The sequence below is a fragment of the Lepeophtheirus salmonis genome, chromosome 1 (assembly GCF_016086655.4).
Source record: "Lepeophtheirus salmonis chromosome 1, UVic_Lsal_1.4, whole genome shotgun sequence".
Classification (NCBI taxonomy): Eukaryota; Metazoa; Arthropoda; class Copepoda; order Siphonostomatoida; family Caligidae; genus Lepeophtheirus; species Lepeophtheirus salmonis.
Window position 1 is genome coordinate 5782617 of NC_052131.2, and position 23824 is coordinate 5806440.

The window sequence follows — 23824 nt, forward strand, 5'->3', positions numbered from 1 at the left end:
GTGATGTTGCTTGATTGAAATATCATATTAGATGACAGATTTTGGTGGTGGTTATAACATAAACTGTGGGAATGAAATTCCGATGATAAATTGGTCATAACTTCCTAAATACTTAAGCTATATACATGATTTTGGTATTTTAATGTCAATTTTACTATTATCTATTAGATCAAATAGATTCAAAATGAAAATATTGAATATTTTCTAAAATACATTCAGGTTCAGAATATTTTAAAGAAATAGTCTCACTTTGATTAATTTCTGAAGATTAAATTAAATTTCTTAAGAAGAATCATTCGATTCACAACAATTTATTTTTTCATCCTTATATTTGTTGTGATGCTAACGGTTCTAGGTAATTTTGCGGCTAATTTTTAACCCCCCCCCTTAAAAAAATCCCCCACATATTTACTGGTTGTAGGGCTCTTACCCCCCGTCCTTTAACCCCCTATTAATAACCTCCTTTTACCTCGCCCCCAGGCCATTAACCCCAGAACCCTGTACCCCTAGCACTTCTCCCCATATCACAATAAATAGCAACTATATGACCAAACATTCAACCTTTTAACAACCATACAAACGTAATTATTAATTTAACTAAGGAGTCCTTGATTTGACTTAATGACGTTAATATTAGGGAAACGTCACATTATTGATGAATACATCCATTATATGCATCTAAGTCAGTATTTGGAATCTTTTCTATTACAAATATGCCGCTGACATTACTTGAGAAGATTTTGTGATGTTAAAACACACAGTATATTAAAAATTAAATATAAATAGCCTATTTATTTTGGATATGCATAACTCTACTTCACCGTATTTAAGGAGTTATCCAAAAAATCCTATATATATCATGCCTAATCATTAAACAATCAGGCTAAGTATCTATTTTAATTGAAATTTTTATTTATTTGAGTATTAAAATTTTGATGGTTTATGGAATTCATAATTACTTTCCGATTCGAAGTTGAAAGATTTATTTCTCAATAACCGCTCCAAACAACCATAACATTCATTTATTACTTTGGGCCCTCTATCATTTACTAACTGCACTTCTGAATAATAAAAATAGAAAAAAATTGGGGGAGGTTGAAGAGTACAGGAGATAATTGGCCGGGGGTTAAAGGACAAGGGTTAGCTGGAAGGGGGGGTAGGTTGCCTGTTCTCATTTTCACCGCTAGTAAATTTTTCCTCCAGTAAATTTTGTTGCATGACATCTTCGCCTCCTTTTTTGATTTTTCTATTACCGGTTCGAAATTTACTATTGTATCTTGATCCAAAGAAGTATATAGTTTTCCTTACATGATGAGATTAATTATATAGCTAGGAGAAGAAGAAAAAATGAATAATTATAAAGAAGTATCAAAACTACCTTATTTGATTGGATTAAAATGGATAAAAATTAAAACCTTTTCTAGTTATCCTCTCCCTTTGTTTATGGACAACTTGTGTATGTTCTCAAATCATGAATAACATGACGCATACTTAATATTAATAATAATAAATAAACTTAATGAAAAAATAAAAATTTTAAAAATCTATATTAATATATTATTTATGTAGTTTAATAATTATTAATTCAGTAATAATCTCTATTTACGAAGAAGTAAATACTAATTTATTGCATAACTATTAAATATTTATGTACATTCTTGCAAATTTTACACTTTTACACTTCCCGAAGTGGAGTATCTATCTTTTCTAAATAATGTATATTACCATTCTTTGAAGCTATTAATCAACATGATACATAGTCCATAGTAGCACTTAAAGATTTATTTTTTATTGCTGAAAACATAGCAATAAGTTCTTCAGCGTTCATCATGTGGCACCTTGCCGACGTAATTTCTTCCTTCAATCTTTCATATAAGTTATCAATGTCTAATCCAAAATACTTTTTATATTGCCTCTCTAAAATAACTATTATAGAAGAAATGCAAACTTTTATCATATCATTGAAGGAATAATTAATTTTAATTCTTTGAAGTTTACATATGGGTGCTCTCCATAACTAAAAGTTCTCCAAGGTAATCATTATTTGATTAAGAAATCGATGTAGGATCTAATAAACTCTTTTGTAATCGTTCGTTTGACAACTTCTTTAACTATTTGAATCGCATTGAGATAGTTCAATTGATTAACATATGAGTTATAAAATTTCTTGATACATTTCCCCGTCAGAAGTTTGCCCAGCACAGCTAGAAAATGAAGTTGGGTTAAACAAGTAGGGTTATTAAACTCTTCATAAATTTCAGACTTTGCCTTATATTTTGATAGTAAAATTTATAAAACTGTATTTTTCCTTCGGAGTGAAGAAAGTGTGACAAATATTTCATTGAATGTTTTAGGGGAACTTTGGGAATGAGAAGTTTGGGGTCCATTTAACTTGGAGGTATTTTGAGTTGTTTTGGAGGCACTTTGAGAAAGAGAGGTCTGTGGATCAATTAAGTTTGAGGTATATGGAGAAGGGTTTATTGATTCAAAAGCATTAGGCGACCAAAGGAACGGTTCATTACATTCGTCTAAGAATTTTCTTGCATTTTTTGTATATCCGTAAGACAATCCGTTTAAAAGCAAAATAAAACAAAAATCTTTTGATATTCTATAGCTTGCTTTGTATATTTCCTTAAATTTTTGTGAAGATTTCATTACACTATAGTTTCCGGATGTTACATAGACATAAAGAATGTATCCATTTCTAAGATCCTGGCTTGACTTTGGAAATGAGTTAAAATGCTGACAAATAAACGTTTTAGTGGTTCCAGTCTTTCTAATAGCACTTTCAGGGATTTGCCTTTTCTTAAAAGGAGACATTGTCCAATTATATCAAAGGCCTTGCAATAAATGGAAAGAAATCAAATTTATTCAACTTAAATAATTATTACCCTAGTTTGCGGACGACCTGCGGCCAATATAAAGTATGCTGAAATTTGGGCGGATAATCGATAAACCCCTACTACTTACGTAGAATGTATTCAATAACCCTACAAGTTAACTGAAGAGACTCGGGAGTCGAAACATAAAAGCTATCCGTGACAAGAATTTGAAGGCACTACTTTAAATGACGTTATAATATAGTTATATCTCACGGTATTGAATATTTTTTGGGCAGTGATGTGGATTTTTATTTAAACGTTAAATTCAATAAGTATAATAAACTTTTGTTAAACTTTGCCAAAATAAAGTAATCAAATCATATAATCATTCAATAATCAAACATTCGTTCAAGAACCGGTTTGAAAATGAATGATATGGTAGAGCTACATAATTCCCTTGTGAAAAAATGATTGGTGCGCCCTCTACTTTGTTAATATACCGTAAGCATATCTCTTTCGAATTTATAAGACTCCTTAATGAGCAATTCCTGTGTAAAAAAGATGAATACAACCTTAAGGAATTTGTTGACTGTGGTAATTCCTATCATTTATAGCTCCTAATATTTTAAAAACGTAAATAAATCATTAATTATCTTCTTAGCTATTCATTATGATTTTAGATACAAGTTCTGTCTTACCGGCGCCTGATGAATTCTTTTATTTGGATACTATATCAAATAAAATTGAGAATGGGTTTTACCGGCTGCAAAGTGCAAGAATATATCCTTGAATTGAAGATTGCTTTTCACAGCAAAGGATTTTCTATAAATTTAATATAAAACATTTAATACCTCGAAAATAATTGAAATGATTATCAGAAATTTTATATGCCCATCATTAGTCATAATAACTAGAGATGAATAAATTATTTAATAAATCTATTTTAACGGGACATATTCAAATGATTTAATTCTACGACAACGTGATTTTTTTTATAAAGGATTCATTTTCTAAAAAAAGGTCATTCGGCCAAATTACGCGGCAGAGGAAAAATTTGAACATTTGAAATTTCTCCGAAAAATTGAACATACCCCCCAAAAAAAAAATATATCAGGTACTGTAATCATGGTTTTGTTATTGTTTGGGGTGGGGAGCTTCTAGTGGCTATGGATGAATCCTCATGAATTGACATTTAAATACTACTTCTAAAAAAATATTGGGTACCAATGCCCACCTGCCCTTATTTAACTTATTACACCCTTGTACAGCTTGTTTATTGATGAGGGATTTGTGATTCTTCCAAATGAGAAGAGTTCTAATAAATTATAACGATAGATGATAATTATATCCACTCAGTGCTTAGGATAACCGATTTCAGAGTCGTGAAGAAGAGTTAACAATATAATTTTTGGTGGAGTTCAGGTCCAAGAGAGAAAATAGAACCAAAAATACTGTTAATGTGTGTTTCACGTATAGCCAACTCCATCGAATATATATTTTTCATTAGCATCCTATTAATTCCTGGCTACAATAATACTTACAGAGAATAAATGTAGCATGTCAGAAGAATACTACAATTTTTTTTTCATCATTTCTGAACAAACACCTCAGTTACAAAATAATTTGAGTTGGTGTGGTAAGAACTTGAAAACTTGAGGGCAAATTCAAAAGCATGTCAAATTTTGGAATTTCAGATCCCAAAGCTACAGTTTCACTCCGGATTAAACATCTGTTAGAGTCAAGACTTTTCTCAGATGTTTCCTTTATGGTTGGGGGTAATAAAGGAGTGTCTCCTGAGAAGATTTCTGCCCATAAATGTATTCTTGGATCTGCCAGCCCTGTATTTGAACTGATGTTCAATGGAGACTTTAAGGAATCAAAAAAGGAGGATATTGAGATTGATGTTCCAGATGTGTCTCCCTCTGGATTTAGGGATATGTTGAGATGGATTTACACTAATGAGACTATTTTGAGCCTTAAAGACGTGTGTCCTCTTCTGTATTGTGCAGAGAAGTATGATTTATCCATTCTCAAGGAAAAGTGCATTTCTTTCATGAACCGTAGTCCTTATGAAGACTTTTGCCATCTTTTTTATCAATCTAAATTACATGGTATCATTAATTTGGTTCCTTGGATTAAGGAGAGTATTTTAGCACTTCCAAATCTAACACTCTTACCTGACTCTGTTCTCAAGATTAACGACAATGAAGTCCTAAGTGAAATTTTATCATCTAATCGACTTAACGCGGATGAGGTTGATGTCTTAAAAACTGCACTATGTTGGGCATCATCTCAGACTGTAGATATGAAGGGAGATTTGAGAGAGATCCTTGGACCTGCTCTCTACTCCATTCGATTCCCTATCCTCTCTTCTTCTCAATTCGTGGATGAAGTAATTCCTTCAAGACTCCTTAAAAATGAAGAAATTCTTGATATTCTGAATTACATCTCCAAGAGTATCTCAAGTGTATCATGTAACTTTTCTATTCAACCCAGAATACGAATCTGTGAAAGATTTGAACATAATTATGAGGAATATATAGACACCCTCAAACACTCTATTACATTTGCCGCTAATAAACCCATCAAGGTTCATGCTATTGCAGTACACTGTCCTTCAAAAATAGGTTCAAAATTAACAGGAAGTATTCACCTGGAAAAAGTCAATCAAATTGGAGTGAAAAGAGAGACAGTTTCAAAAGAATTTGATATAAAATATGACCCAGCATATGAAACAACAAGGATTTACTTCAATGAACCCATTACAATAGAATCAAAGACTTATTATGCTGCTTCTATTGAATATGAGAAATCATCATTGAAGCAGCGTGGTTGGACTGGGATATTCGGAAGAACGAAAGTGCTAGTTGATGGAACTCATTTTCATTTTCGAGATTATCCCAATAGTAATGATGAATGCACAAACACTCACCAAGGTCAAATTCCTTCTTTTTGTTTTAGTCGACTACCTTTTGTATAACAGATTTGAAAAAAAAAAAAAAATCCCTTGCTCCTCCATTGAATGTTATACTGCATATATTTTTGTATGTTGTTGATTTGGTACACTCTTCTCCCATCGGTAGAGGTAAACTTTTAATTTGTACTACGGTCCATTTTTGTTCGAAAATAAAAAAGTCAACAAATATTAAGAAATTTCCAATTTGAGTCCAAATATCTCCTTAATAAGACCAAAAATTCCTTAATTGACTGTCTAGTCACATAACTTGTGCTCTTCTTTGAAGGTATTGGAACTCCTTGTAGTTCATTTTTTAATATGTCAGTTTTCTTCATAGGATCCTTCTCTAAGAATAATTACCCATGAATTTGTTTTTCTTACCTTTTATATAAATTAATTCCATGATATCCAGAGATGCTAAAAATGATATGGTAAAAGAGGATCCGGCAGCTATCTGAATCAGGGAAGGTGCTTGAAAATATTCTCTTTTTTACAAAAAAATCTTGGTTTTTTTTTTTTTTTTATCCTCTCTACGCCATCACAAAGTACATGGAGATGCTATGTAAATTCGTGTTGAAAAAGGGTAAGGAATAATTTGTGGGAAAAAATATTCTACCTTGGACGAAACCTGAGGGATATCCAGACATAACTTATTTTCCTATGGCCCTCGAGCATAAGAACTTATCATCTTACATCAGGGAAGACTACAAACTTTAAAATTTATATAATATGTTTTTTTTTTCAATTGGACATCATTTTTATTTAATTTTTAATAGAACTTTGGTAATATCCAGAAATTAAATAATTTGGGTTTTGTTATTTTTGGGCCTTTATAACTGTAATGTATTAGTATTTCCTTCCCCCTTGTTCTTTTCTCTTATTCTCTTGTATATATATATATGTGTGTGTAAAGTACAGTCTTTTACCTCGTTTTAAGTATAAATAGTCGTGTATTTTATGTATGTAGCAGAGTAGGTTTTTGTATAAATAAGAATACAGATGTGCTTATAAATAAGACTTGTATTATTCCTCCACGCCTTTCCTTCTCCTCACTACTCTCGGTCGTCCTGGATCTCTCCTCCTTATAAATAATTGGAACCTCATCAACCTCGTCAAGACACAGCAATAATGACGATGGAATTGTTCTTTGATGTCCTACATAATATTGAATTATATTTCTTGGTAATAACAATTTTCTAATTAAGAAGTTAATATAATTTCAATATTTAGAAGACATGGCAATTTAATATTATAACATCAAGGATCCTTATCGTCAAGGCTTCCCATGTCTACATTTAGAGCATTACAACTATACAACCTTGGTTGGCAAGTTACGTTTACGATAAAAAGTCCTTGTTGGACTAAAAATAGAGTTTAGGATTGACTTCGAAGTTATTTTTGATAAAAAATTTTACTAGATGTGGATAATATAGTTGTGTTGGTTAGCATCTGCATTCTGATTGGCTGAGCTATATGACGTCACATATGTTGTATTGTCTCAAAAATTAAAACAATGATATTAATATAAGAACGTAAATTCAGAATATATCAAGGTGATGGATGATTGAACTCTCTTCAATGTAATGGTCTTGTCAAGGAATCTCGACTTTTCAGGCGAGATCCAATGAACAAGTGTTTCCCTCGGTGGATCTCATCCTCCACCCACAGCTCCTTCTTTGGAATTATTGAAAGTCAACTCTGCTTCGTCTCCTACTCTAAGAAATCTATTCAATTTATAAGAGTTCTTCAGTTTCCTGGATGTATTTAACGCAGAAATCACTCATCCCTATCACATTAATATCAATTCCATTTTTAAGTTGGACTTCGTGATATACGGTATATATGGATAATTATATAAGATGTACACTTCAAGCGCACGCATGATTACTTTATTACTACTTAGTCACTTGTGTCATTGGAAAACAAGGGGAAGATGATTCTAGACTCATAAAGATAATCTGTCTCGATATTTTGGTCTACAAGGCATATTCAATTCTGATATTACATATAAATAGTTATTTGGAGCTATTAAGTGATTATATGTTTTATAAAATATATAACAAACCTTCAAACTTTTGTTGACTTATGTTGAAATATCTGAATGTCATTGAAATTCCCAACCTTATTGAGTGGGGAATCCTTCTCTAAACAGCCAAATTGCTTGTCATCATATTGGAATATTACCCTCGCAAAGATCTAGGATCTCAACACGAATAAATAAATTATTAAATGTTATCTATACTAGATAAATATAAGTTGTTGTATTGAAAACAATAGTTAAAATGTAACAATATAATAATTCGATTGTTATAGTATTGATTGAAAAAATAATAAAGTGTCAACGATATTCTTCAAAGTTTATGTTCCGTATTTATGAGTTACCGTTATTTTATTTTTTTATCAGGTGAGTAGAAATTTCAAAATTATTCCTATTATTAGTTGTAGAACTATTATTGGTCAAACTATTGCAAAACATGGGAAATCTTTAGAAAATTTGATTTCCCGAGTATTACTCAAATTTTTACCATAATATATATCTCTTTCTGGGGAGACAAAAAGGCAACAGAAGCTTATTCAATGCCTCATCTTCAGTTCTGTTAGCAAAATAAACTCTTTATCAACATAAATAACAAATTAAGATCTAGTTGTAAGTTGTTTTTTTTTTAAATGAGCATTTTTTGTTAAGAAAAAATAATATCCACATATTTTTAATATATTCTTCGATATAATGATTGTTTTTTTATTAGATAAATATACCTTATATTAAGATGTATATTCCCTATCCAAAGAAAATTGAAAAATGTTCACAAATGATTAGGTGCAGTTGTTCAAACTTAAAACTACAAGGCAACTAATAGTAATAGTTGTCTTCTGTATTATATTCATCAAATAAAATGTAATTCCCCCTTTATATAGTCCCAGGCCCATTTTGCACGTAGAAAATCTTTTAGTTTTTTATAATTAAACTATGGAGTCCAGTCATGTCTCCACTCCAAGTACCCAACTCTGACAATAATTGATCATTGTGTTTTATATTATTCATTATTTCTTATACTAACAATTAATTAATCATAAATGTACTATTGAAAACTCCTCTTCTCTTTGGTGGGGTACTCAAAAAAGGAACTCTGATCTCGATACCCAATTCTACTCGGAATCAAAAAGGACTTGCAATTATATATCCGCATCCAATCCCCAGGGTTAGGCCCCGTTTTTTTTGAGCGGACACAAATATTTAATCAGGTTTTGAATATAATTGAATCTATTTAGGAAAGGATGTTTACTACTAAGGAATTAAATAAATGACAATTACGCTCATCAAAAGAAAAAAGTTTCATAACTTGAGAGGAAAAAAACAGGGTTTTCAAGAACATTTCTAATAGTTTTTCCCCAAGAAGTTGCAATATGTGCACTGAAATATATGCACTGAATCATATGACGGAAATAACTTTTTTACACTACCACAAGGGTGGAGTATATGCATATACAATCTGCTGTTGTAAAGCTCTTGAGTATGCACTTTTTCTGTTTGTTGAATACCCATGAAGCAGTGATGTAACTGGCTCAAAACCAATTAATACAACTTCGTAGAATAATTTGTATCCCTTCCGTGTTCAATGCCGTAAAAATTTCCGCCTCTATACTCACAAACTTTAGCATTGGAATGAAAAAGATATAAATTTTGTATAACAGTAACATGAAATCGTTGCACTGTCCAAATAAACTTAATCCATAATAATGGTCACAATTATTTCTCAATGGTTGAAATTATTTACTCTTTGTTCCAAATATTTTATGGTCCTATAATTAAGGAGCGGAACTCAGGAGGAAACGAGACTTAATATTATTTCCACGAAGAGGGTATTAAAAAGAATAAAATTCTAAATACTACTGAATACTTAGGAACCAGTTTCTTGTCTATTATCCCCTCCGATGTACACATTTCTTTCCTATTTCAAGTAGTTTAAGTCCATGTACATATATATTTAGTAGTTATTGGTGTTGACCAATGTGTATGTGTTATGTATTTAATATTTCCTTACATGTTTTTATCTTCTTGTATATTCGTCTATGTATTATAAGTACTGTGTTTTACGTATTATAAATAGTCTCGTCTTTTGTAAATATATTAGAGTATAGTTAGAATACACATGATCCAGGATGACCAAGAGACATTAGGAGAAGAATTCACGTGGAGGAATAAAGCTACACAGTTTATAAGATCATGTGTATTCTAACTATACTCTAATATATTTACAAAAGACGTATTTATAATACGTAAAACACAGTACTTATAATACATAGACGAATATACAAGAAGATAAAAACATGTAAGGAAATATTAAATACATAACAGTATGCATTCAATAGAAAACTTCCCAAAATCCTTGTATGTAGTACAGTCTCCGATATTATTTATCACTGAACCAAATTCAGACGCAGATTCTAATTTATGCTCATAAGGCAAAACTTTTAGGTTCTATCAACTCATCCAAATGTCTCAGATTCCTTGGATAAGGTAGTGGCTTTTATTAAGTTCAGTATGAACTTACCACCGAGCCCATGTCAGTCTTGAGTCTTTGTTTGTGAGATCAAATCAAGATGCAATTATTTAAATTATGGAAATAAATTCAACCGAGTCATAAGTCTCGACTAACAGTCCCCCTCTCTCTACTTTAATTAATTCACAACATAATGAAATTTCATAAAATTGACCAATGGATTTGAGTTTTGATCATGTTTTTGAAGTTTAATTTCATTACACTCAGATATCAAATGACTTTTATTGTTATTCCTTTTCATTTAAAAAAAGCGCCTTCTCAAAAATATAAGAGTACCAATTTCCATTGGTTGAATATTATTTAACAGAATATCTCAAGATAATAAGTTTTATTACAGGGTCTTTCAGAGGAATAATTAAACTATTTTTCTAATGTAAATCTTAGAGTAATAAGCCATGAATATTATAATGTTGTTGTCTCCTTTATTAAGAAAAACAATCGTACGGTGACGTAGGCTTTACTCTAATAATAAAGTAAAATTTGTCTTTCTATCTATATGTATGAATGACTGAATATATGAAAACAAGTTACTGGGTGCACTATATAAAGTGCACCATGATGTACATCATAACATATTTTTATCTCAAAAATGACAATCAAAACAGTTTTGAAACACCTATCCTCTCATCAATTGTTCTTTCTAGTTAGAGTAAATCCTCTATTTAAATAGTAACAGAGAATTAGGAATCACAAGGCCCCGGTAATAATATTATTTTACCCCCCTCCAATCTGAAAATGATTTTTACATCACGTATAATAATTATGAATCTGTAAAGTAATTACAAAATAGATTAGTTAAAGTATTCACAATGTATATATATGGTATACCTAAAAAGGTCATTTGAAAAGTCCGTGCAAAGTCTGAGAGATGGCACTTACTGGTGCGTATTAAGGTTTTCTTTAGTTAGTGGCATCTTTTGGAGGAACAAACACCAAGTTTCAGCAAGATCGGTTTATTTCTTTCTGGTTGGTATTCGTTTGAAATGAGGAATCGACCGGAAAGATTATTGCACTGCCTTTTCTATTTGCAAGGAATATTCATCATCGACTATCTGGAAAAGAATCAAACTATTACAGGTGCATATTACTCACCGTTATTGGATCGTTTGAAAACTGAGCTGCAAGAAAAACACAGCACTAGGCATCTCACACACATTCACTCTTCTGTCATCCATCCCCATATCATACCCTTTAGCAATGATTTCTGAAGTAGTAACCTCAACAGGGTATCCAGAACGTTCAGCGGCACTTGTCCCCCTATGTCTACTCTGAAAATTTTGAAACCACTTATAAACTGCTCTAATCAAAAGTGCAGAGTCCCCATAATGTCTACCATGCTTCTTTTTAGTCTTTTGATGCGGTTTGCCTTTCCTAAAGTAATTTTTACTTGATGAAAACACAAAATTATTTTTCATTTTTCTTTTTTTTTTGAAAATCACTCAACTTCTTCTATTCTCACGAATGCCAAAAAGAAAGTAACAGAAGGATCCGGCTGAAAGTTAGTATTTGTTCTTCCAAAAGATGCTACTAACTAAACAAAAGCTCAATACGTGCCAGTAGTTACAGTCTCTTGGACATTTCAAACGTCCCACTTGTATTAATAAATAACAATGCTAAATAGTTGAATTTCAACCAACATTATATTTTATTAAGATATCCACTCTCTAAAATGATCATCAACTATTAAATGTAATCAGTAACTCATACTGAAGAATGAAGATATAAATGGTTATATATTTTGAATATTCAACAATAAGTTAATCAAAGTCGGTTTCTGCTACAAAGTTATTTATACCCATTCCAATCCAATTTTGGTGATAGCGAAACACTCATCCTAAACAATTCTTATACAAATCTAAGTAATAGTGCATCATATCATTTTCACATTATCAGAACAATGTTGTCAAATAGTTAATAGTTTGTCTAATTCTTGTCAAAAATAACAAAAACTAATTAAACATCCAATCATTTTACATAGAGGATAAACTGGACTGGAGGTAAATGTCGAGGGGGTCTCGTAACTGATGCAAAGAAGGTATTGTATCTGAAGTTAACAGATAAACTTCCATTTATGCCATTACACCGTTGAAGGATAAATGAAAATGTTTTTACCCAAGAATTGAAGCTATTCATATTGAATTCACAAAAATTATAATTTAAAATGTGGTTTAGTTTAAACATAGTATTGTTAAGGTGGGTTATCGTTAATGTACACGCCTAAGTGCATATATATGTAAGTATATCATATATATATATGTTATGGGCAATGTGAAAAATTGAACATTTTGCTAAATGCTCGGGCAATCTACAAAATTTCCAATAGAGTGGTAACTTAATTTACATTGTGAGGTAAAATGACTGTGAGTAATTTGATTATTAAACAATTCGTTGCAATCAATTTGATCATTAAGGCTTTTTATTATGATATAATTTTTATTAGAAGCAATTTGATAATCTAGTGCATTTTTATTGAAATATATATTCTATTTAGACAATCAAAGTATTGCATGATAAGAAATGGTCACAAGAGACGCCGTTTTATTTTTCAAAATATACCTCAGCCAACAGGTTGTGCAGTTGAAAAGCTGGTCCCTAAAGGAGATCAAAACCTATCGCCATCGTTATGCTGAGTATCAAGGACCCCTTCTAATATATTATAATACACCCTGGTCCAGGGGTTATGCAAGTGAACAGCTTATCAACAGGGGGGTTCAAAACCTATCGCCGCTATCCTGCGTATCAAGGACTCCTTGTAATATTACACTCTTAGGGCTCTGTAAAGATATGTGAATCTGTGGTTGTGGTTAATGGCCTTCATGCAGTTCCTCTTCAACCGCAGAACTCTGGTGCCTTTTAATACTAAAATATAGGCCAAAAAGGTAAGCAATTTGAATGAACGTGATAAAATGTGTGAATATCAGGATGAAAAGAGCAGCAAGTAGTGATGTAATAAAATTTGCATTGGAATAGTTCATCCTATTTAATAATATTCGAACTACGTGGTTTATATTTCATATAAATTTTATTAGTTTCTTCAAAATAGACCAAAACATCAAACTTGTTTTAGAATATTTTTCAAAATCAAATGTAATAGTTTCAAAAAATCATCTTTTTAAGAATGTCTAATTTTTTACCTAAATATTTTTACATAATATATCCTAAACATAAACACATTAACCAAATAAACTACTTTTGTTACATTTTGTACCATTATGGCATTTGCTATTATAGAGGTGTCCCTTTTTTTTTTGCAGATAAACTTATTTGTTTGGAGTTTGTGCAATTTCACTTACTTACCCCCTTGTTCATTTCCATGCCACAGAATTGATGCAGTCAGTCGCAATTTAACTTCCTTCTCTCTGGGAACTTCATCAACATAGAAGAATGAATCCATGAATGTTGCAAATCGGTTTCTTATATTGAGCTGTTTTAAAATGCAATTTTTTGTCCCTAATCTATAAAATCCATCCTCTGCTACATGGATAACATCAGCCAAGACATAGTGGGTATCTGTCTTTACACTGTCGATACTTGGAACTAGGACTTTGACGCACTGTTCTACATCAGCTTCCTTAAACTGCCTAGGGGGAGTTGAATCATCCTATGTGCTTGTACTTTTGGTTTGTGATTAGCTTCTCTCTGTTGCTCTTGACGGTGCTAAGCAGATTGGCAATGTTAGCACTTTAGATATGTCCAATTATCTTCATTTTTCCCATGGTAACACTTGAAGTTTATGAAAGTGTGGCATTTAAGGCTGCAGATGGAACAATTTTGTTCTTCGGATATATATTGTTAACAGAATGCACATTATACATATTATATTATTTAATTATATATTAGATATTGATAGTCGATAGATAACTGAATAAAATGGCTAAAATAACGTTGCCTTCTGTCTGGATTTCTGGAAATGGAGGCCCAGTAATTTGGAAATACTTACCGGACCAGAAAAAGATGGATTGTCGGATTTCTCGATATAAATATGCCTTAAGTCCCCCGTCTAGAATTAAAAACCACTCATTATCCTTATCTCATATCAAGAGCATGGATATTCATCTAAAAAATCAAGTTAATGATGAATATATGAACTCAAACTTTAACTCTGATCTCACAAAGATGCTTATTGCATGTACCTTATTCATTGCTAATCATTCTAGATTCAAAAAAATTATGGAGAAATATACGGGTAAATCCGTCCCTCCCCAAGGAACCCTCATTAAGTTAATGGAGGAAGTTGGTTATGATGTCCTCTCCAAAATCAAAGAAAAAGTCGAAGGGAAGGATATTTTTCTTGCTGTCGATGAGATAAAAGATAATCAGGAGCGATCAATAACTGCTCTATTGATTGGCTCTTTGGACGGCTATTTCTTGGGTTGTCCATATCCCATCAACGTGATAGACATTAAAAGTGCTAATGCCAAGAATATCATAAATTTTGTTGTCGAGAGTATTCAAGTTACTATTTTTTCATTAGTATATTTATTGTCTAATTTTATGATTTTGACCTTTACTTTATTATTAATAATTATTTAGATCTCATCGATAGAGATATATCTATCCTGTGCACAATTGTATATTAGATAAAATAACTATTATTAAAACTTCTTATGCCTCTATTTATATAGTGACTGGTGACTAGTATGAGCCTTCCTGTTCAATGGACACAGGGCGAGGGTAACACATTTGGACATAAAATACTGGTGGTGTAGAGTCCATGTTTTGTCTGTCAAATAATTTAAAAATTCAAATAAATAATATTATTTATAACTTATGTTACTTTATTTAAATCGAATGTAAAATTTCCTAATCTTTTCCAGAAGAATAATTAAAACACCCAAGATATATTTATGAGTAAACCCCAAGCTTAAATTTTTGAGTGATAGAGCTAGAAGAAAACAAAAACTGTTGCTAGGTAGCAAAACCGGAGGAGGAAGATAGATTATTTTTGTATATATATGATGGAGTGCCGCAATAAATCTTGGTTCATCAAAAGGGTCGCCTTGGAAAGTCGCCCGAAATTTGTGCGAATCATTTTGAGGAAAGCAATAAGAAGCTAAAATCTATCCATATTTTCTCAAGGTGATGAAAGGAGAACTTGAAAAAATATTCTTTAAGGCACAAAGTAAACTCATCATTAGGTGAAGAATCTGGTAGATTGAATAAAGAGGATATTATTCAGGGACTAGTACTCAAATCTATAAAAGTTACATATACATTCAGTCAAGAGGCCTAAAGTACGAAGGTTTCAAAAGTAAATCAAGGAATAGATTAAAAAAGTTTCTCATACACATTGAATACCAGGTATACATAAAAGATTACTACAATGTATACACATAAAATCACAACTAAAACTGGGACATAGGTCTAGGACTACAGTCTACTACAGTAAGGAACTTGTCCTTGGCAACTTGGGTGACGTCAATAGCCAACCTTTGCCAATCTGATTACGCTGACATGAGCCTTCGCCACACCTTTTTGATGGTGGGTTCCTAGAATTATATTTATTACATTCTCTTACTGTCTTCTCAACTAACTTTTTCGGTATTCCTCCAATGATTGGTTCGAAAATGGAGTTCGGTGTCTATCCCACGATGGTACATCGCATGATCTCTCATAACCAATTCTTCTTACTCTATCTCATCACTGCCACACCTCATCATCCATGTCATGGGGACTCACGTCATTTTGTAGGCTAAGTTTTTCTCAGATCTGATGAGCTCCACTTCTCCAATTGTTCTATACTCAGAAGGCTGGGTTTTACATTTCCTTTTTTCGAAAATCAAACCCCATCTCACCAGGTCTCCTAAACCTCATTCTACCATATTGAGCCGTATTCACTTCATGACCTAATACACATGTCTCATCAATTTTCTCCAGAAGCTTGGTCTCGAGGTCATACTTTTTGAGAATATTTCTCACATTTTCTGCTTCAATCTTGTCCTAGTTGATAATGTTGTTGGCGATATAGTGATCGGTTGCTTCCACCAATTCCTTATCCCTTGGCAAGACATATGGTAGAAGAGAAAATGTATAGTTTATGGAGCACAATTCAACCCGCATGCAAGACAAAATATTTTATACCATTCTCCTTGTAATTCACCTTCTTAACTTTTGAGCATTCCTTGACCACCTTAATTTGCATACAGGCATCGTGCTAGTTATCTGAGAGCTGTCTCTACTCCCGTAGTTTTCCAACATACATCTGCGTCTGCACCATTACATTCTACATAATTGTTCAACTCCCTGAAGTCCAAAACAGGTCTAACCTTCCTTTTCCTTTTTTATTCCACAACCATGAGGGTAATAACACCACCGTCCCTCCTAGTGCTGACTTCGAATCAACCGTTTTGGATCCACTTATTTATCTCTTAGTCAAATCTTCCTTTAATTCTATGAGGGACTGCATACTGCCCAACAACATCGTTGAGTCTGGGTGCTTTCTTCCACACCCACTTCACCCTCTCCGACCTCTCTTCGCTATTTAATGACGGCACACTCCGAGCACTACTCTACTGTTGTCCATAATAACATTGAACCTTCCCAGAACATTGTTGCCAATTATCACCTCCACTCCTTTAACTAGCTTTTCGCTTATAAGACACTTCACAACTTATAACCGGCCTCTAAACTCAACTGGAACAATTGCTTCCTCACTGCAGTAAACAATGCCTAAAGCTTTTTAACACTTTATCTAAACCTTATAATCTCCTTTTAAAAAAAGGTGAAGAGTTCAGAATTAATTTTAATTTTCTGGGCAACGCCGGCTAAACCTACATTATCTTCTTATAAATGTATATATATAAAAAAAAGAATGCATCCAAACGCCAACATGTAGCAATAATAATACTTAAAATTTTACGGTCTTTAATTTTTGTTTTATATTAAGCAGAATAATTCTTACTTATTTTGATTTTTTAATGTCCAGGGCAACACCGTGAAAACTTACACTAGTTATTTTAAGGAGGAAACATCAACAGCTGACATGCATCTTTAATGATATTACCGAATGTTTTATCCGAATGCTCAAAGGTTTGTTATTTGCGTACATCTTCATTTTTCCAATATTTCTATCCTTACACAGGATATGCTTATGAAATTTTCGGAACTTAATTTGATAAGGAAGTAGCGCAACTTATCAATAATATAATTAATCGAATGAAAATAACTGGAAGTAAATTTTGCAAACATTGGTATTTTTGCCATAGTTAAATCATTTAATTTAGTTTAGATAAAGGGGGTCTGCATGAGTATATTTTTGTAGTTTTTTGAAAAAAAAAAATTGGAAAAATCAACAACCATTAACAAAGAATTCATTTTTTCGGGAAAAATTTAAAATATTAATTTTTTTGTAAGAAATTTAAATAATAAAATTTTTTGGAAATAATTTCGAAAATTCATAATTATTCTGAAAAAAATAAACTTTTTAGAATTTTTTTTTATCATCCTGGCTGTTCACAAAAAAAAAATTATTTTTTATAGAAACAAATTTGCAAATCCACAGGCATTCACTATTAATACATTTTTTTGGAGGAATATTTTAAGCATTAAATTTTTTTTGGAGGAAAATTTCAAAAGTCCATAGCTATTCAGAGAAAATTATTTTTTTGAAAAAAAAAAGAGTTAAATATTAAATGTTATAGTAAAAACCAAAAATTCATGAATTTGGAAGGCTACTCTAGCTAAAAAAATGCTTGACTTGAAATGTAAAAATATATCATATTAATAAAGAATATAGATTAGTTTAGTGTGAAGATATTAAGATTTATGACCTCGTCTACTATATTTTATCAATAAATAAAACCACGTTAAGAAATTGTCAAATACTTGGAGAATATATTTGAGCTCAATAAGTTATAGTCATAAATAGAAGGATGTCATTACCAGCTCTTTTTCTGCTCACAAAAACTGATTTTTATACACCAATAAATGAAGAATAATTTAAAATTTCAAAAAATTATTCAAATAAATTATAATTTTCCTGACTAAAAAAGTTATTGAAATCAGACACTTAAATGCCTTACGCGAGACATGTAAAAGGGGATTTCTTCAGTAAAATGAACCTCCAAACTTCAACACAAGAAATCAACAGTAGAGGAGAATTCGTATATCACACTGGAATGACCTCCAGAGGTCAACTCTTGCAATCAAAAAAAGAGCATTATCCTTGCAGACTCAATTCTCACGAAAGCCATCACTTGAATGTATGCAGCAAGGTACAAAGGTCTACTCCTCTCCACAGGTATGGTCGATGTCATCAGAAGAGATGTTGACCTTCTTCGGGGGCTATAGGAGGTTTATTTTATACGTACAATTGAGCCCAAAAGTATTCGTACCCTTTCAATATTTGCCATATATATATCAAAAATCTTGAACAGTTTTTAATTTTCTTTTTTGTAATGTTTTGATAATAATTACTATTTATGTACTAAAAATACTAATTTCTTATATAAAATATTTTTTATGGCTCGAAAACAATTTTTCTTATTTCAAAAGTATTCAAACACCTCCAAAATGGAACCCAAAGAAAAAAAAATATCATGAGGAAGTCTGGAAAGATTAAGAGACTGCTCGAGAGAGCAAGAATTTCCTATTTTCTATAATTGTCATAATCAAGATGACAGCTACAAAGACATTTCCATCAAGTTTTCTATCCCTAAATCAAATGTCCAAAGCATTATCACCAAATTCAAAAGAACTGGCCATGTCAAGAATCTTCCTAGACACGGTAGGAAATCCAAGCTGAGCTCAACACAAGTGAGATAAGTAGTCAGAGATGTTGTCAAGAATCCAACAACAACTCTCAAATCCATCCAGCAGGGGTTGAAAGCAACATTAATTTTGTTGGAGGTTCAACTGTACAAAGGTTTTGCACAAGAATAGGTTCTGGGGTTGTGTGCCAAGAAAGACTCCAATCCTCAAGAGTAGGCAAATAAAGGCCAGGCTGAAGTATGACCACAAAGATGATGCACTCAACTTCTGGCGTACTGTGCTGGAGTCATATGAGACAAAGATGAAGTTATTTGGCCACAACCAGTATTGGCACATTTGACAACAGAATGGCCAAGCCTTCAACCCGAAAACCACTATTCAAACAGTAAAATACGGTGGTGGAAGCATCATGATTTGGGCTTGTTTTGCTGCCAATGAAACTGCAGAACTTCAGAAAATTGATGCCTCAATGAAAAAGGAAGACTACATCGAGATTCTTGAAATACATTTACATCAATCAGCAAATATATTTAAGCTTGGAATACATTGGTGGTTCCAGCAAGACAATGACACAAAGCGTATATCTAAGAGTAGTTTGTGATTGAATAGGGATTTTATAAAGGAGTTGACATTTTTATGAGGGTACGAATAGTTTTGGACTCAACTGTATATGTAGACATCTGGGACTATATATATATATATTACAACTTCTTTTTTAGGCAAAAAACCTATAGACCCTTGTAAGTACGACATTGAATTCCATTACTGATTACTCAGCAGTCAGTCGAAGGAGGAGGTGAGAGAAGTGAGGATTTGGAACTGCGTGGAAATACATTTCATTCATGGTGATTTGGATGGATCTCTCCTAAGTAGCAATTGTATATATCAATATGGATCTGCATTCATCCAACCTTCACGTTCCTAGGAATATCCCATTCACACGTCTTCTGATTCAATTCTCTGATTCTTCTCTTCAATTTCATAGTCTGTTAAAGGGATCTCCACTCTTATAGCGAGATTCCTTGAACAAGTGTTTCGCCCGGTGGATCTTGTCTCCTTTAATGGAAGGATCGTTGATTGTTCAAGTACCTCTTCATATCAAGGTATGTGATAGTGACTTCGTATCTCGTTAATCATTGCCCCTATTAATAAATTCCTCCAGATCTTCTATGGAATCATCGTACACTTCTAATATAAGAACTAAGGAATTCCATTCGACTGAAAGACCCAGTGAGGAACAGAGATACTTCTCCTCCTCCATCCATAGTTCATTCCTTGAAATTATTAAAAGTCAACTCTGCTTCATCTCCTACTTTAAGAAAACTATTTCCATAATAAGAGTCGTTCAGTGCCCTTCATGTATTGTATATAATGCAGAAATCCCTCAAGTCAATTAGATATAAGTTGGACTTCCTCATATACGGTCTATACGAATATTTATATAACCTCGACACTTCAATCTCCCACTTGATTGCTTTATTACTACTGAGTCTCTCGAGTCATTGGAAAACAAGGGGAAGATGATTCTAGACCTGTAAAGATAATCTGTCTCAATATATTGGTCTACAAAACATATTTTATTCTGATTTTACGTAAGAATAGTTATTTGGAAATGGAGTGAAAAAATTATTCTCAAATGAATCACCCAGTGAGGACAAAGATTTATGCCTTCTCCATCCACAGCTCCTTCCTTGAAACTCTTGAAGCCTGTTCCTTCCAAAGTCGACTTTTTTTCGTCTCTTATTCTGAGAAAAATATTTCATTTTTAAGAATCCTTCAAGTTCCTTGATGTATAGAAGGCAGAAATCCATTGGAAAAAAGTAGAAGTCAATCTTAAACTCTTAATGACTATACAGCCTTCTTTTTTTTTTTTTTTTCTTGATACTTTTGTCTTCAATGTATATTACATCGGAAAATCTTAATATAATTGTAATTTCGAAATTTAGTAAGTAATCATTTTCTAAAAACCTTAATTGCTTTTCACTATATTGAATGTTAGCCCCATGAAGATTTAGGATCTCCACACTAATAAAGTTTATTAATAAATGTTTCCCATATATTTAATTATTAGTTATTTTAAAAATACCCATTAATGACATAACAATTAAAAGCTAACTATTTATATTATATCCATATACATCGCCAAAAAAAAACCGATTTTGATTTGTATTTATATTAGACTATATCAAAAAAGACACGAAAGTTGGGAATTTGGGTATCACTAGATATTTTTTAGTTTGCATTTTATTCTTCTAAACAAGAAAATAACCATCAAATATCCAAAAAAAAAATAGTCCCATTTTGATTTGAAAATCTGTAAAATGTCGAAAAAGAGGACATTTTGTTGTTGTTTTAGTAAAATTAAAAATTTGAATCCAGTTACATAATTTTTATTTTATAAAGTATTATAGATAAAGCATATATTTTACAATCTTTCTTTAACTTGTCTCATTGTATGAGTTTTTTAGTTCTAAACATGCTGCCGGTATCGTGTATAAGGTGAATGTATTATGATGTTTTTATTCATTTTTACTACTCAAATCAAATTTTTTGATTCCAAATATAAATATATTATTACTAAATATACTTTTCTTGTTTATTTATACTAAATAAGACAACTTATGTAATAATTCATAATTTTGGAATACGAAAACTGTCAGTTAAATTCTTAAAAATACGACCAATAATTTATTATTCTTTAAATTCTAGTGATGATTTGTATATATATTTTAGCATATTTTTATGTTTATATACTATAAGTGATATATTTTCATTTATTATACATATTTAATCCCTTAATTTTCCAATAACCCTTCAAAAAGAAACTATGAATTAATAATTGTTTTTAATTTTTTTATTATTATATTAATTGAGAAAATTGAACAAAATTTTAATTTAGGTCTGATACAGCCGTTCCATCTCTCGTGTCCACAAATTTCAGCTGAAGCGTTGGTTACTTCTTTTACTGCACGTTCACAACTTTGTGTGTGGCATGGTATTTTGAGAAGTATAAGCGGTGAAGAGACAAAACTAATCAGTTGACTTTGAGGAATGACTACTGTGATATAAGGCCCAGAGGCGTTGTTAAAATCATGGATATTAATAATTGAAGTAGTATTCCAATTGAAGTTAGGGGAGCAATAAGGCTGTACAATGATATCTCCCTAATCACATCCATCTATTATGTCTCTTATTTTCGATATACTGAATTGTCTATCTTCTTGCTTCGAGATTGATAGTAAAGATAGAAGAACATGCTCAGAGTGAGCATGCTCCACACTTTTCTCAACAAATTTTATGGCGATACTTTTTACGTCTTGTTAAGTGTGTGGTTTTTGTTTTTTCATGTTTTGAATTAATTGTAGTTGATGTAACGTATGAATTGGACCGGCTAAAATATTTAAATCTACTTTGATTTTGAACCACATATGGAAGTAAAAATTCACAATGAACTCAACTATAACGTACAGCTTTTTTGTTTTATCTCCAACCAGCCCATTCTTTGATATGTAGAGTCTTACAAATCGACTTGCCGATATGAGCCATATTGAATGTAAAACAATGACTATTTTAATTTTAAGAAGTTATCCATCTGCAATTTCTAAGATAATCATTTTTTCAATACAATAAGCATAAAATTGATATTTAGACAAATCATCAACGACACTTTCAGATATTTCACAGTGGGGAAATTTGTGCTTATTTTTCTTAGTTTCTAATTATATTCGAACTCGTGATTGTTGCCACAATTAATTTTCCCCAAGTTTCCCTATTTATAATAAATAAATGTATAATAGATTTGATATATATTATTAATATAATCTAGGACATCTGAAAACGAGTTAGCTCAATTTTTGGGACCATCAAACTCATTATTATGTTACATAGCGGCGAATTATTGATATGAAGTTCACACACTATTCAAACAAATCTATGGACCAAAAGTTTCCAAATTAGTTGCACTCTGAACATGTTTTATTACCTTTAATATCAAGTTTTGAAGGAAAAAAGATGGACAATTCAGGATATCGAAAATAAGAAACTTAAGAGAGATAGATGTGATTTTGGAGATATAAGTGTACGGACATACTGTACATCTGATCTCAATCGGAATGATACTTCAATTATTAATATGAGGGATTGAAACGCCGCTATTGAGACTTTTATGACGGTTGTCATTCCTCAAAGTCAACTGATTAGTTTAATCGGGAAAAAAGAAATTATATATTCCAAATGGATGAAAAATATCAAACATATAGAATATAAAAATATGACTTAATTAAAACAAATCGTCCTTACAAATTAAGAACTAATAAATAAAAGGTCGTATTTTTGTTAGGTTAATTGACATTTTTGTCGTACAAAATTGTAAAAAGATAAAATAGGCTTCCTTACTGGGGCATAAATGAACAAAAAAAGGATATCTGATAATAATATATTAGACAATTGGTATCGAAAAATGAGATTTGAGTAGTAAAAATGAAGAAAAACGTCAAAATATTGACAAGTTATACGCGCTACCAAAAGATAATATTTATTTATTGCCAGCATCTTTGGAACTAAAATAATCATCTTTTGAGACAAATTAGAAAAAGATTTTATAAATATCGTAGTAAAATATATGTTTCATCTATAATACTAATCTATAATAAAATTAAAATACTATAACTAGACTCAAATCGATAGTTTTAATAAAAATATATAAAAGTTCCTTTTTTTTTTTGACATTTTACATATTTTCAAATCAAAATGCATCCATGAAGAACCATTTGTTC

At 31.5% G+C, this 23824-nt stretch overlaps 1 protein-coding gene and 1 long non-coding RNA gene across 2 annotated transcripts; both read left to right on the top strand.

The window, feature by feature from the left end:
• The first annotated feature begins 3230 nt into the window (after positions 1-3230).
• On the top strand, positions 3231-3763 carry LOC139907335 (uncharacterized). Its single transcript, XR_011783886.1, has 2 exons — positions 3231-3416; positions 3484-3763. It is a non-coding gene; the product is annotated as an uncharacterized lncRNA (long non-coding RNA).
• A 731-nt stretch (positions 3764-4494) lies between these two features.
• Positions 4495-5802, top strand: LOC121121683 (BTB/POZ domain-containing protein 6-B-like). Its single transcript, XM_040716683.2, has one exon. The coding sequence runs from the start codon at positions 4495-4497 to the stop codon at positions 5800-5802; it is 1308 nt and encodes a 435-aa protein (XP_040572617.2).
• The last annotated feature ends 18022 nt before the right edge of the window (positions 5803-23824 follow it).

Coding starts and splice junctions, on each gene's coding strand:
- LOC121121683 (XM_040716683.2), top strand. CDS start 4,495: ATGTCAAATTTTGGAATTTCAGATCCCAAAGCTACAGTTTCACTCCGG.